This window comes from Suncus etruscus, chromosome 6 (genome assembly GCF_024139225.1).
Source record: "Suncus etruscus isolate mSunEtr1 chromosome 6, mSunEtr1.pri.cur, whole genome shotgun sequence".
NCBI classification, from domain to species: domain Eukaryota; kingdom Metazoa; phylum Chordata; class Mammalia; order Eulipotyphla; family Soricidae; genus Suncus; species Suncus etruscus.
Window position 1 is genome coordinate 23855848 of NC_064853.1, and position 12174 is coordinate 23868021.

Here is a 12174-nt window from a genome sequence, read left to right on the forward strand (position 1 = left end):
GAGGAAGGATCTAGGAGGATTCTACATTTGAGCAAGGTGATCAGAGCAGAACCAAAGGCCACAGACAACACTGCGGAAGAGGTAGGCAGAGTCTGAAGAGCATCAAACATCACTGCAGCAGCATCCAAGAGCAAGGGAGTGGGTCTTCCCTGCAAAGGAGGAAACATCGAGGAAAGCACTGAGCTTGTTGTGAAGCACTCATCCCCCTGGGAGCACTCACAAGGTAGTTGCACACTTTGGTCACCGCCTGCTTCTGGCTGCCCCAGGGTTTCCGGCTATAAGCTCCTTTGGGGAGTTCCCAAGTCATGAAGCAAGAGCATCGGAAGAGGGTCTTCACACACTTCTGGGGATCAACAGGAAGAGAATATATATATCAAAGCTGTGGGATTCTGGGACAGCCGGGAAGTGCCCACCCTCCAAAAGTAAAGAATGAGTGCACCAGACAAAATTGGGGCCCATCAGTTCTGAGCACATGAGCACAGCAGGCCAGATGGAGAAGGGATCATGACAGGAGTGGGGCCTGTGGTAATAGGCCCTAACTGCTTGCCAGACAGAAGTCCAGATGGGCTTCCATAAGGAAGGTGCTCCCAGAGTATGTGCCAGTGCTCAGCCGGCTCATGTGCCCACTTTGCCAATGTTCTTCTGATCCACTTGGCCCACCTGGCATGCACTCACCTGGCTCCCCTCGCCCATGTCACCTGGTCTACCTGTCTCAAGCTCACCTGGCCCACCTGACCCGCCCTCACCTGGCCTACCTTGACTGCTCTCACCTGGACCACCTTGACTGCTCTCACCTGGCACACCTGCCCCCCACTCACCTGGCCCACCTTGGCATTGCCCTCTTGCATGACGAGCATCAGAGGCACCAGCGTGCTGATGAGTTGCTCCTCAGTGGCCAATGTGGGAGGGAAGCGCAGCTGCTGGACCACCTTGCCATAGAGGTTGATACACGAGCACCGCACGGCCTCCCGGGACTGGGGCAGACCCGAGGCTCAGGCGTGCCCGCCCTGCCCGGGGCCCTGCATGGGGCCACCAGACTTTCACAGTCTCCAACCACTCACGCTGCCCGGCCCTCAAGAAAAGTACCACATTCGACCTTACGGGGGCCCCTCACAGCTCTGCCCACTGCTCCAAACCAAGACCCCATCTGCTAAGAGGGGCCCTAGTGTTGGGTAGAAAATGTCCCTCTGCTGGGACAATAAAACAAGTGTTTCCCCTCTAGGTAGTCCCATGACATGAAGTGCCCATCCTGGGGATTTGGACAGCTTCTTCTGCTACCAGAGGAACTTTCTCTAAGAAAAGCAACTATAGAGAGGAGCATCCTGTCCTGGGTTGACTCACTGCTCTGACCTGAGAAGCCCTGGGAGCCAGTGCACCCCCTCTCCCAGCAGAGGCAGCCCCAGGCTCCTTACATCAGTGAAGTGCGGCAGGAGCGCCTGCAGCATCTCAACATATACTGAGGTGTCTACCAGCTTCCGGTTCTGCCCCTTGAAGATGCACTTGAGGTTGTGGATGGCCTCTGCCACCAGCTCCCCATCCAGGTTCTTCAGGTCCTTCACCATGGAGGGCAGGAGAGCTTGCACCTTGGCAGTCTGGAGGGGGGAGAAGAAGTGTAGGGGATGGGGGCACCTCCGGGAGAACCATCCTGAGGAATGACCTCTCATCAAGGCAATGAGTGATGTCATCAAAGCCGGGTGAGGCCAGGGCCCCCTTCAGGTTTTGCTATCTGCTATCCTAGTTAGAGAAGAGCCTGTGAACTTGACCGCTTCCTCTGCAGGGTTAAGGGACCCTTCTGGTATTTCCTAGTCAACCATGCCAGTAATCCAGTATGAGGGCACAAAGAGTCCAGGCTGTGTGGAGCCTGCAGTGCCAGGGATCTTGGGCCACCCTGTGATCTCTTGTGCTTGGCCAGAGTAGCCCTTATTGTGCCCTGTACCCTGGACCTAAGCAGTGCCACACTGGCAGGCCAGAGCACTAACCCATCAACCTGCATAGCCTAGCTGAGGATCCTGAGAGTAGTCTTGGGGCCCCCTGAACACTGCCTGTGGGTGTCTCCAACCCCCTCAAAGAAACCAGTATTGAAAACTCTGCTTTAGAAAGTATGGAGGGGGGGCGGAGAGATAGCATGAAGGTAAGGCATTTGCCTTGCAAGCAGAAGTACAGTGGTTCAAATCCCGGCATCCCATATGGTCCCCTGAGCCTGCCAGGAGTGATTTCTGAGCGTGGAGCCAGGAGTGACCCCTGAGCACTGCCGGATGTGACCCAAAAACCCATATGGTCGCTCGAGCCTGCCAGGAGCAATTTCTGAGCGTGGAGTCAGGAGTAACCCCTGAGCACTGCCGGGTGTGACCCAAAAACAAAAACAAAAAAACAAATAGAAAGTATCGATAAGGGGCCAGAGCAATCGCACAGCAGGTAGGGCTTTTGCCTTGTGTGCTGCAGACCAGGATTTGATCCCCGGCAGTTCATGTCCCCAGGCATCTCTGAGCCTGCCAGGAGTGATTTCTGGGTGCAGAGTCAGAAGTGATACTGAGCACCACCCAGTGTGCCCCCCCAAAAAAAATCTATAGGGAATTATTCAGGAATATTATTTTTAGCTCAGGGCTCTAATTCAGTCCCTAGAGGTCATATGAGAGGTCAGTGATGCTCAGCCTTCCCTGCTCAGCCATCCCTGCTCTGCTCACCTTTTCAGTCCTGCGTGCCAGAATGACCAGGCCACGGATGGACAGCAGCTTCATGACAGGGTCTCGGTGGCTCAGGCCTTCCACCATTCGCCCCAGGGAATACTCATCAGGGATCCGCCGCACTTGTTCCATCTGGAGGAGCTGAGCAGGGGATGGTAGTGAGGGCCCCTCTGCCTGCCACCATGGACTTCCCCATGACAGAACTCATGCTGTGACAAGCCTGAAAGGGCACATGCACCACAGCTATTGGCCAGCTCTGGACATTGTGAGCCACATCCTAAATTGGATTGAGGCGGGGTAGCCTCCCCAGCAGTACTCTGCAGGGCTAGAGAACTCTTCCAGTTTCCTGGCCAACCAGGCCAGCAGTACAACATGAGAACCCAGGAGTCTATGCTGTGTGGGGTCTGCAGTGCTGAAGATCAGGGGCCTCCAGGACTCCACCCAGTTTAGGAGCCATACTACACCTGGGATTGATCCAGTGCTGGCTACATGCAAGGTGTATCCAAACCGCTGTGCTATCTCTGTGGTCTTTCTTCCCTCCCTGCCTCCCTTCATTTCTTTATTTTGGTTTTTGGGCCACACCCTGCAGCACTCAGACATTATCGTTGGTTTTTGTGCTCAGAAATCACTCCTAACAGGCTCAGGGGACCATAGATGCCATGGATTGAACCCAGGTCATATGCAAGGCAAAAATACCCCACCTGCTGTGTTCAGAAGACCATTTGAGACGCCAAGAATTGGACCCAAGATGGCCACATTGCAAGGTAAATGCCCTACCTGCTATATTCTCTCTCTCTCTCTCTCTCTCTCTCTCTCTCTCACTCTCTCTCTCTCTCTCTCTCTCCTCTCTCTCTCTCTTCTCTCTCTCCTCTCTCCCATCTCTCTCTCCTCTCTCTCTCCTCTCTCTTCCCTCTCTCTCTCTCCTCTCTCTCTCTCTCCCTCTCTTCTCCCTCTCTCTCTCCTCTCTTCTCTCTTCCTCTCTCTCTCCCTCTCTCTCTCCTCTCTCTCCTCTCTCTCTCTCTCTCCTCTCTCTCTCCTCTCTCTCTTCTCCTCTCTCTCCTCTCCCCTCCTTCTCTCTCTCTCCTCCCTCTCTCTCCTCTCTCCTCTCTCTCTCTCTTCCTCTCTCCTCTCTCTCTCCCTCTCTTCCTCTCTCTCCTCTCTCTCTCCCTCTCTCTCTTCCCCCTCTCTCTCCCCTCTCTCTCTACCCCCTCTCTCTCCCCTTTCTCTCTTCCCCCTCTCTCTCCCCTTTCTCTCTCCCCTCTCTCTCCCCTTTCTCTCTCCCTTCTCTCTTCCCCCTCTCTCTCCCCTTTCTCTCTCCCCCCTCTCTCCCCTTTCTCTCTCCTCTCTCTCTCCCCTTCTCTCTTCTCCTCTCTCCTCTCTCTCCCCCCTCTCTCCCCTTTCTCTCTCCTCTCTCTCTCCCCTCTCTCTCCTCTCTCCCCTCTCCCCTCTCTCTCCCCTCTCTCTCCCTCTCTCTCTCCCCTCTCTCTCCCCTCTCTCTCTCCCTCTCTCTCTCCCTCTCTCTCTCCCCCCTCCTCTCTCTCTCTCTCTCTGACCCAAGTAACAATTTTTGAGCAGTGGCATTAAAAATGTGGAAGGAGGTAGTAAGAAGATAACTCAGGAGTTGGAGTGTAAAAGACCCCAAATCTGATCCCTAAACCTCATGAATCCCTGAGCACTACTGGGTATGGCCCTCATGCCTTGGCACTACCAGGCCTGAGCAGCACCTCATCGCTGAACCTGAGAAGCAAATGACCCAGGCCAAGGAGTAGAGTATCACAAGAAGTGACCCCTCAGGTTCTGAAATCCACCATCACCATCACCCCACCTGCCAAAAATGGAGTAAAAGATGAAATGAAATGATATGTCTTTGCCTAAACCATTATATCCTGAATACTATCATTTCAACCTGCCACCCATATAAAACTCACGGGAATATTTTCATTTCCTGATAATGCCTAGATGCATTATCTGGTGTGAGCCTGTTCACCCAGTTCAGTTCCCCAGCCAGTGCCAAGTGCTCCTAAGTGAGGGGTGAGCAGAGCGAGCACCACAGAATAGCCCTCTTGATTCTGCCTGCCCACCCTGGGTGCCCTCCTGTCTACTCCCCAGCAAGACCCCCACTCTCAGGACTTGGCTCCAGTACACTCAGCCTCTGGCTCGGAACATTTGCAGAAATCCCCACTGACCTCTATTGGCAAGCCAACCCTAAGCCCTCTCAGTCTCCACCACCTTTCCTGGACCCCCACTTGTTTCTGGGCCATTCACACCATGCCTTTCCTTTTGCCCCTCTCTTTCTAGCTTCCAACTCTACTTTCTGTCTTTGCTGAGGGTCAAAGGCTCTTCTGCTCACCCCAAGCCAGCATGGTGCCCCTCTGCCAGGATGCCTACCTTCCTTTCAGCCCTGCTCCCCTGGATGGCTCCATCTAAAACTCAGCCCCCCCCCCAGTATATGCATATGACCTTCCCCCAGGCCTCACCAAAACTAGCTGACCCCCTTGTGTGTCTCTGAGATCCCCAATGTGGGCACCCTAAGGATCCTATCTGCAATGTGTGTGTCAAATCCTCAGGGGCTCCCTGAAGATAAATGGGGCCCCTTTCTCTTTAGGTCCCAGTTACCCACATGATCTCTATAAGGCGATATGTGGAGGGCGAGGATGATATCCCTGTGCTTGACATTTGGCTCAATTCCTTCCCCCAGAATGGCAGGGCAAGAAACTGAGTTCCACCCACCCCTGCCCCCCACATGGGGTACCTTTCTCTCCCCTTCCTCACCCTCCACAGCCTCCCCTCCACCTCCCTAGTGGTCCCCATAAGCACTTCTCCCCCATACTCCCTCTGTATCCTCACTGAGTATCATGAGATAAGGGGGGTAGGGGAGGGCTAGCCAGTGACAGAGGGAATAGCAAAGGTCTCCCCCTCCCCCCAATTCATCCACACTCTTAGCCCACTCTGCACTGGAAATGGTAACGGTACTAGTCAGGGACAGCTCGGAGAGCATTTCCCGGGCCCGGGCACCATCCCTACTCCTTCCTATAAACTCAAGAATCCTCTCCCAAACCTTGAGGGCCCCAAATTATAGCTGAGGAAGGGCATGGACAGTCTTGGTGACTTGCCTGGAGGCAAGCAAGAATGCTCCAAACAATTACAGTCCAGGATGCTGAAAGGGCCATGGAACCGAGCAGTATGCCACAGTGAGGAGACAGAACCAGCTGAGTGCTGGAGGATCCTGGGTGAAGGGATGAGAGTGAAAAGATAGAGAAGGGAGGAGAAGAGCGAGAGAGAGTGGTGGAGGGAGGAGAAAGACAGATAGAAGGATGGAAGAAAGGCCGGTGCAGTGGCACAAGCGGTAGGGCGTTTGCCTTTCACATGCTGACCTAGGACAGACTACGGTTTGATCCCCCAGCATCCCATATGGTCCCCCAAGCCAGGAGCAATTTCTGAGCACAGAGTCAGGAGTAAACCCTGAGCGTCACCAGGTGTGGCCCAAAAAGAAAAAAAATTGGTGGAGGAGAAGGAAAAAGAAAGGGTACTGAGGGCTCTCCATCTCCAAGAACAAGCTCAGGCAGATGACCAGCGGCTAAGCAAGGCCTATGCTGGGGAGTGGGGAGCCCCCGACCCTGCATCCCAGGTACCTCTACAAAGAAGGCCGTGGCCGTGATCTTGTGCTTTTCATCACCTCGTTCCAGAAGAGGAATGAGTAGGTAGAGGATGCGACACAGCTCTTGGCAGGAATAGTACACCATGGCCCTGCAGGTAGGGAACAGTCCATTCAGGGTCCCTCAGGAAAAGTGTACTATGGCCCTGTGGGGGGTGGGGGATATAGTCCCCTTGGATCTCCAGCCCTGCAGTGCTTTCAGTGTGTGTGTGTGTGTGTGTGTGTGTGTGTGTGTGTGTGTGTGTGTGTGTGTGTGTGTGTGTGTGTGGGGGGTGGCATCTTTCCGGCAATAAAACTGCAAACTGGGCAGGCAGCGCCATGGACTTCCATGTGCCTCTGTCTCACCTGGACAGGCCACAGCAGCTGCCTGGCTGAACTGCTCATTTTACAAATGGAGATACTGATGCTTGGTATGAGAAAGCGCTGGCTTAGAAACCCAGAGTCCACTGATGTGTGGTGAGTGCCAGCAGGAGCTGTGGATCCGCAATCCTGTCTCTGGGCCCCCCCTTTCCCCTTCCTACTAGCGGCAGGTATTATCCCCATTTCTCAGAGGACATAGCAAGAGGCTCCAAACCTGCCTGGCTCAGAGCTGTAAGGGGGCAGAACTGGGCACCTACTCTCCCATTTGAATATTTTGTTTGTTTGTTTGTTTCTTTGTTTGTTTTATGGGCAGCATACTCAGCAATGCTCAGGGGTTACTCTGTGCTGAGGGATCACTGCTTGGGAATTTAGGGGACTCATATAAAGTGCTGAAAATCGAACTCAGATCAGCTATGTGCAAGGCAAGTGCCATCCCTACCCACTGCACTATATTCCAAGGCCTCCCATTGGCTTTTCTACCTGTCCATCTCATGCTTGAGATGATGCAGGCAGCAGAGGGTCATGCCCCAAAATAGATACTAACACTCATCCACCTGTCTAAAACAACTCTGTCCTTCCCAGACTACCCCAGGTGGCTCCTACCTTACCTGGCCAGCAGGGACACTCCCCGGTGGTGATTCTCCGCCTGTCCCATGAGCTCCCAGCCACCCTGATCCTCCAGAAATGTGGCCTCATATGAGCAGCCCATCTTCAACAGCAGCGTTTTCACCACCTTGACCACCCAGCTGCCAAGACAAGAGGGTGGAGATGGCACAGCAGCCAGTCCCCTCTGAATGCTCGTCCAACAGCCCCACCTCCCCACCATGCACTCTCCGTTAACCAAACTCCACTGCATCCAGCTCAGAAACAGAGAGAGGTGTCCATATCCAGTGCACTCCCAAAGAATTTTTACAAAATCCACTTTGAGGGGCCAGAGAGCTAATACAGTGGGTAGCAGCACACTTGCCTTGCATGCAGTTAACCCAGGTTCAATCCCCCATATTCCATACAGTCCCCTGAGATTCCTAGGAGTGACTCCTGAGCATAGAGCAAAGAGTAATCCCTGAGCATCATCAGGTTTGACAACCCCCCCCCAAAAAAACACCCATGTCCCTAGTATCTGTTCTATATATATATGCCTGTGGTATAAATGTACAGATATATGAATACCATCAAGATGCAAATGTGAGGGGCCGGGCGGTGGCGCTGGAGGTAAGGTGCCTGCCTTGCCTGCGCTAGCCTAGGACGGACCGCGGTTCGATCCCCCGGCGTCCCATATGGTCCCCCCAAGAAGCCAGGAGCAACTTCTGAGCGCATAGCCAGGAGTAACCCCTGAGCATCACAGGGTGTGGCCCAAAAACAAAACAAAAAAAAAGATGCAAATGTGAGGGCCAGAGTGATAGCACAACTGTAAGGCATTTGCCTTGCATGTGGCAGACCTGAGTTCAATTCCTGGCATCCCATATGGTCCCCTGAGCCTGCCAGGAGCGATTTCTGAGGCACAGAGCCAGGAGTAACCCCTGAGCGCTGTTGGATATGGCCCCAAAACAAACAAAAAGATGTATATGTGTATATATCAAAACTTTCATGAAAAAAATGATTAAAATAATTTAGAGCCTAGAGCAATAGCACAGTGGTAGGGCATTTGCCTTGCATACAACCAACCTGGAATGAACCCTGGCTCAATTCCCGGCATCCCATATGGTCCCCTGAGCCTCCCAGGAGCGATTTCTGAGCACATAAACAGGAGTAACCCCTGAGCGCTGCCTAGTGTGACTCAAAACCCAAGAAAACAAAAATATTAATTTAATGAAAATACAACAAAAACTGTGTGTCATAAGGTTTATATTTTTGGAGGGTAGGTTGTTTTGGGGTTTTGGGGCCAAACATGAGGTGCTCTGAGCTATTCAAAGATCTGTGCTCAGGAGTAACCCCCTCCTAAAACTCCGGGGACCATATGCAATGCCTGAATTGAACTGGGGTTAGCTGCATTCAAGGCATTTGCCTTTACCCCTGTATCATCTCTGGTCAGAAGTTTACATTGATGTTTTGTTTTGGTTTCTGCTTTGGGGCCACCACCAGTTCTCAAGATTTACTCCTGATTCTGCACTCAGGGATAATTCCAGGTAGGGCTTAGGAGACCTTAAGTACTGCCAGGGATTGAACCACTGGTAAAATGCATGCAAGGTAAGTGCCTTTCCACTTGTACTATTTCCCCTGTACTATCTCTCCAGTTTTGAAGTTTACATTTAAACAGTTATTTACTGTGGTATTACTGGGTTTGGTCTGTTTCTACCTCACTCAGAATACGCCTTGTTACTCATTGGAGGGTATCAACTTTGAATGTAGCACTTTGGGTAGGTGTTGAGATCAGTTGGTCCCACCCTCCAGGTGTGGTCATTTTCTCTCAGATTAAATACATAGCTGGAGAGGAAGTCACCCTCTTCGTTTCCAGACCTCCTTGGGGCTGGCTGCTTTCTAGGACCTACAGGCAAACATGGGGGGACTCCTAAAAAGTCCTTTTCTGTCTCCATGTGTGTCATGTATGAATTGTTTTCCAGACTGCCATCCAATTCCAGACCTGTCTGTCTCCAGTGTTCTGGTGTTTGAACCTGAGGACTTTATTCAATAATTTACAGATGTGTAACAGTTTGCTGAAAAGACCTGAGGTTCCATAGCACGGACAAGCCCTCAGCAAGATCAAAAGTAGGTCTACAGGATTCTAGGCAAAGCCCCAAAGCCAGCAGTTTTTTGTTTTATTTTTGTTTCTTAGTCACACCCAGTGATGCTAAGGGTTACTCCTGCCTCTACACTCAAAAATTACTCCTGACGGTGCTCAGGGATATAGGATGCCAGGGACTGAATTTTGGTCTGCTGCATTGCAAGGCAAGCTCTTTACCCACTGTACTATGGCTTCAGTCACAGTCAGTGTTCTTTTTTTAATAATTATCTTTATTTAAACACTGTGATTACAAATATGATTATAGTTGTATGATTACAGTCATGTAAAGAACACCCCCCTTCACCAGTGCAACATTCCCACCACCAATTTCCCAGATCTCCCTCCTCCCCACCCACCCCCACACCTGTACTCTAGACAGGCTTTCTACTTCCCTCATTCATTCACATTGTTAAGATAGCTTTCAGTGTAGTCATCTCTCCAACTGCACTCATCCCTCTATGTGATGAGCTTCATGTCATGAACTGCACCGACCAGCCCTCATCTCTCTTGTCTCTGAGATACTGTTAAAAATGTCTTTCATTTTTCTTAAAACCCATAGATAGTGAAACCATTCTGTCTTTCTCTCTCCCTCTGACTTACTTCACTCAGCATAATAGATTCCAAGTACATCCATGTATAAGAAAATTTCATGACTTCATCTCTCCTGATGTCTGCATAGTATTCCATTGTGTATATGTACCACAGTTTCTTTACTCACTGTACTATGGCTTTAGTCACAGTCAATGTTCTTTTTTTTTTTCTTTTTTTTTTTTTTTGGTTTTTGGGCCACACCCGGCGGTGCTCAGGGGTTACTCCTGGCTGTCTGCTCAGAAATAGCTCCTGGCAGGCATGGGGGACCATATGGGACACCGGGATTCAAACCAACCACCTTTGGTCCTGGATCGGCTGCTAGCAAGGCAAACGCCGCTGTGCTATCTCTCCAGGCCCACAGTCAGTGTTCTTGATGTATACTGAACCAGGCATAGCTCCCAAGCACCACTGTATATGCCCCTCCAGACAAATCCCAAATTTTAATATCTGAATAGTAAAGCTACATAAATAGGGCCCGGAGAGCTAGCACAGCGGTGTTTGCCTTACAAACAGCCGATCCAGGACCAAAGGTGGTTGGTTCGAATCCCGGCGTCCCATATGGTCCCCCAAGCCAGGAGCGACTTCTGAGCGCATAGCCAGGAATAACCCCTGAGTATTACCGGGTGTGGCTCAAAAACCAAAAAAAAAAAAAAAAAGATTCGTAATATGTGGGGCTGGAGAGATACATGGAAGTAAGGTGTTTGCCTTGCATGCAGAAGGTCGATGGTTCGAATCCCAACATCCCATATGGTCCCCTGAGTCTTCCAGGAGTGATTTCTGAGCACAGAGCCAGGAGTAACTCCTGAGCACTGCCGGGTGTGACCCAAAAACCAAAACAACAGCAACAAAAAAACAAACAAACAAACAATAAAGATTCGTAATATGTAAAGAACACAGAGATCAGTAAGAAAATTTCTCCCAAATTCTACATAAAATAGGGGAATAAATGGGCTGCTGATAGTAAAGTGAGGGGACGCAAACATCATTTAAAGGTCAACCTCAAGCCAAAGTGACAGTACAGAAGATGGTGTGCTTGCCTTTTGCATGCAGCTGATCCAAGATCGAACTCTGCTACCCCTTATAGTTGCCTGAACCCCACCAGAGCTGATTCCTGAGTACAGAGCCAGGAGTAAGCACTAACCACTGCCAGATGTGAGCCCTGATTCTGGTCTTAAAATGAAATTCGCAGATATAAGAAACACTTATTGAAATAAAATTAAATTATTAGCAAGATATTTTAAAACATAATAAAGCTTAAAACTACATTTCAGGGGCCGGAGAGATAGCATGGAGGTAAGACGTTTGCCTTTCATGCAGGAGGTCATCGGTTCGAATCCTGGCGTCCCATATGGTCCCCCGTGCCTGCCAGGAGCAATTTCTGAACCTGGAGCCAGGAATAACCCCTGAGCATTGCTGGGTGTGACCCAAAAACCACAAAAAAAAAAAAAAAAAAAGAAAGAAAAAAAAAACCTACATTTCAGGGGCTCAAGAGAGAGTACAGTGGTAAGACATTTATTTGCCTTGCACTCGGCCAATCTGGGATGGACCTGGATTTAATTTCTGGCATCCCATCTGGTCCCCCAAGCCTGCTAGGAGTAATATCTGAGTGCAGAGCCAGGAGTAAACCCTGAGTGCCACCAGGTGTGTCCCCCACCAAAAAAAACTCCTACATTTCATTACTTTTATATTCTGCGCGGTATCTTTGAGCTTAAAGTTTACTTTTTGTGTTTGGGTATTTAATCTGGGCCTTTGCAAGCAAAACATACACTCAATTTTTGGGTATCTCTGTGTTTCCCAAATTTATCCTTTTTCAGAGATTCAAAAAATGTAGTTAAATAATAGGTGATACACACTTCTAAATTTTGGCTGTCATTTAAATGGAAGAATTATCTTTGGGGGCCGGGCGGTGGCGCTAAAGGTAAGGTGCCTGCCTTGCCTGCGCTAGCGGTTCGATCCCCCGGTGTCCCATATGGTCCCCCAAGCCAGGAGCAATTTCTGAGCACATAGCCAAGAGTAACCCCTGAGCGTTACCGGGTGTGGCCCAAAAACCAAATAAAAAAAAAAAAAAAGAATTATCTTTAACAGTGATGTAAAATATTCTAAAAACTAACCTAGATATATTACTACCTTCAAAAACTCCTTTATTATTAATATGAAAATTA

At 50.4% G+C, this 12174-nt stretch overlaps 1 protein-coding gene across 1 annotated transcript in view; it reads right to left on the reverse strand.

Annotated features, from left to right (window-relative positions):
• MROH7 (maestro heat like repeat family member 7) overlaps positions 1–12174 on the reverse strand; it is a 45934-nt gene that overhangs the window by 5158 nt on the left and 28602 nt on the right. Inside the window, exons 15-20 of the mRNA XM_049775471.1 lie at positions 7308–7445; positions 6317–6431; positions 2685–2825; positions 1413–1592; positions 819–974; positions 221–343 (exon numbers count right to left, since the gene is read on the reverse strand). Of these exons, the coding sequence (XP_049631428.1) occupies positions 221–343; positions 819–974; positions 1413–1592; positions 2685–2825; positions 6317–6431; positions 7308–7445 (853 nt within the window). The remainder of the gene's footprint in view (positions 1–220; positions 344–818; positions 975–1412; positions 1593–2684; positions 2826–6316; positions 6432–7307; positions 7446–12174) is intronic.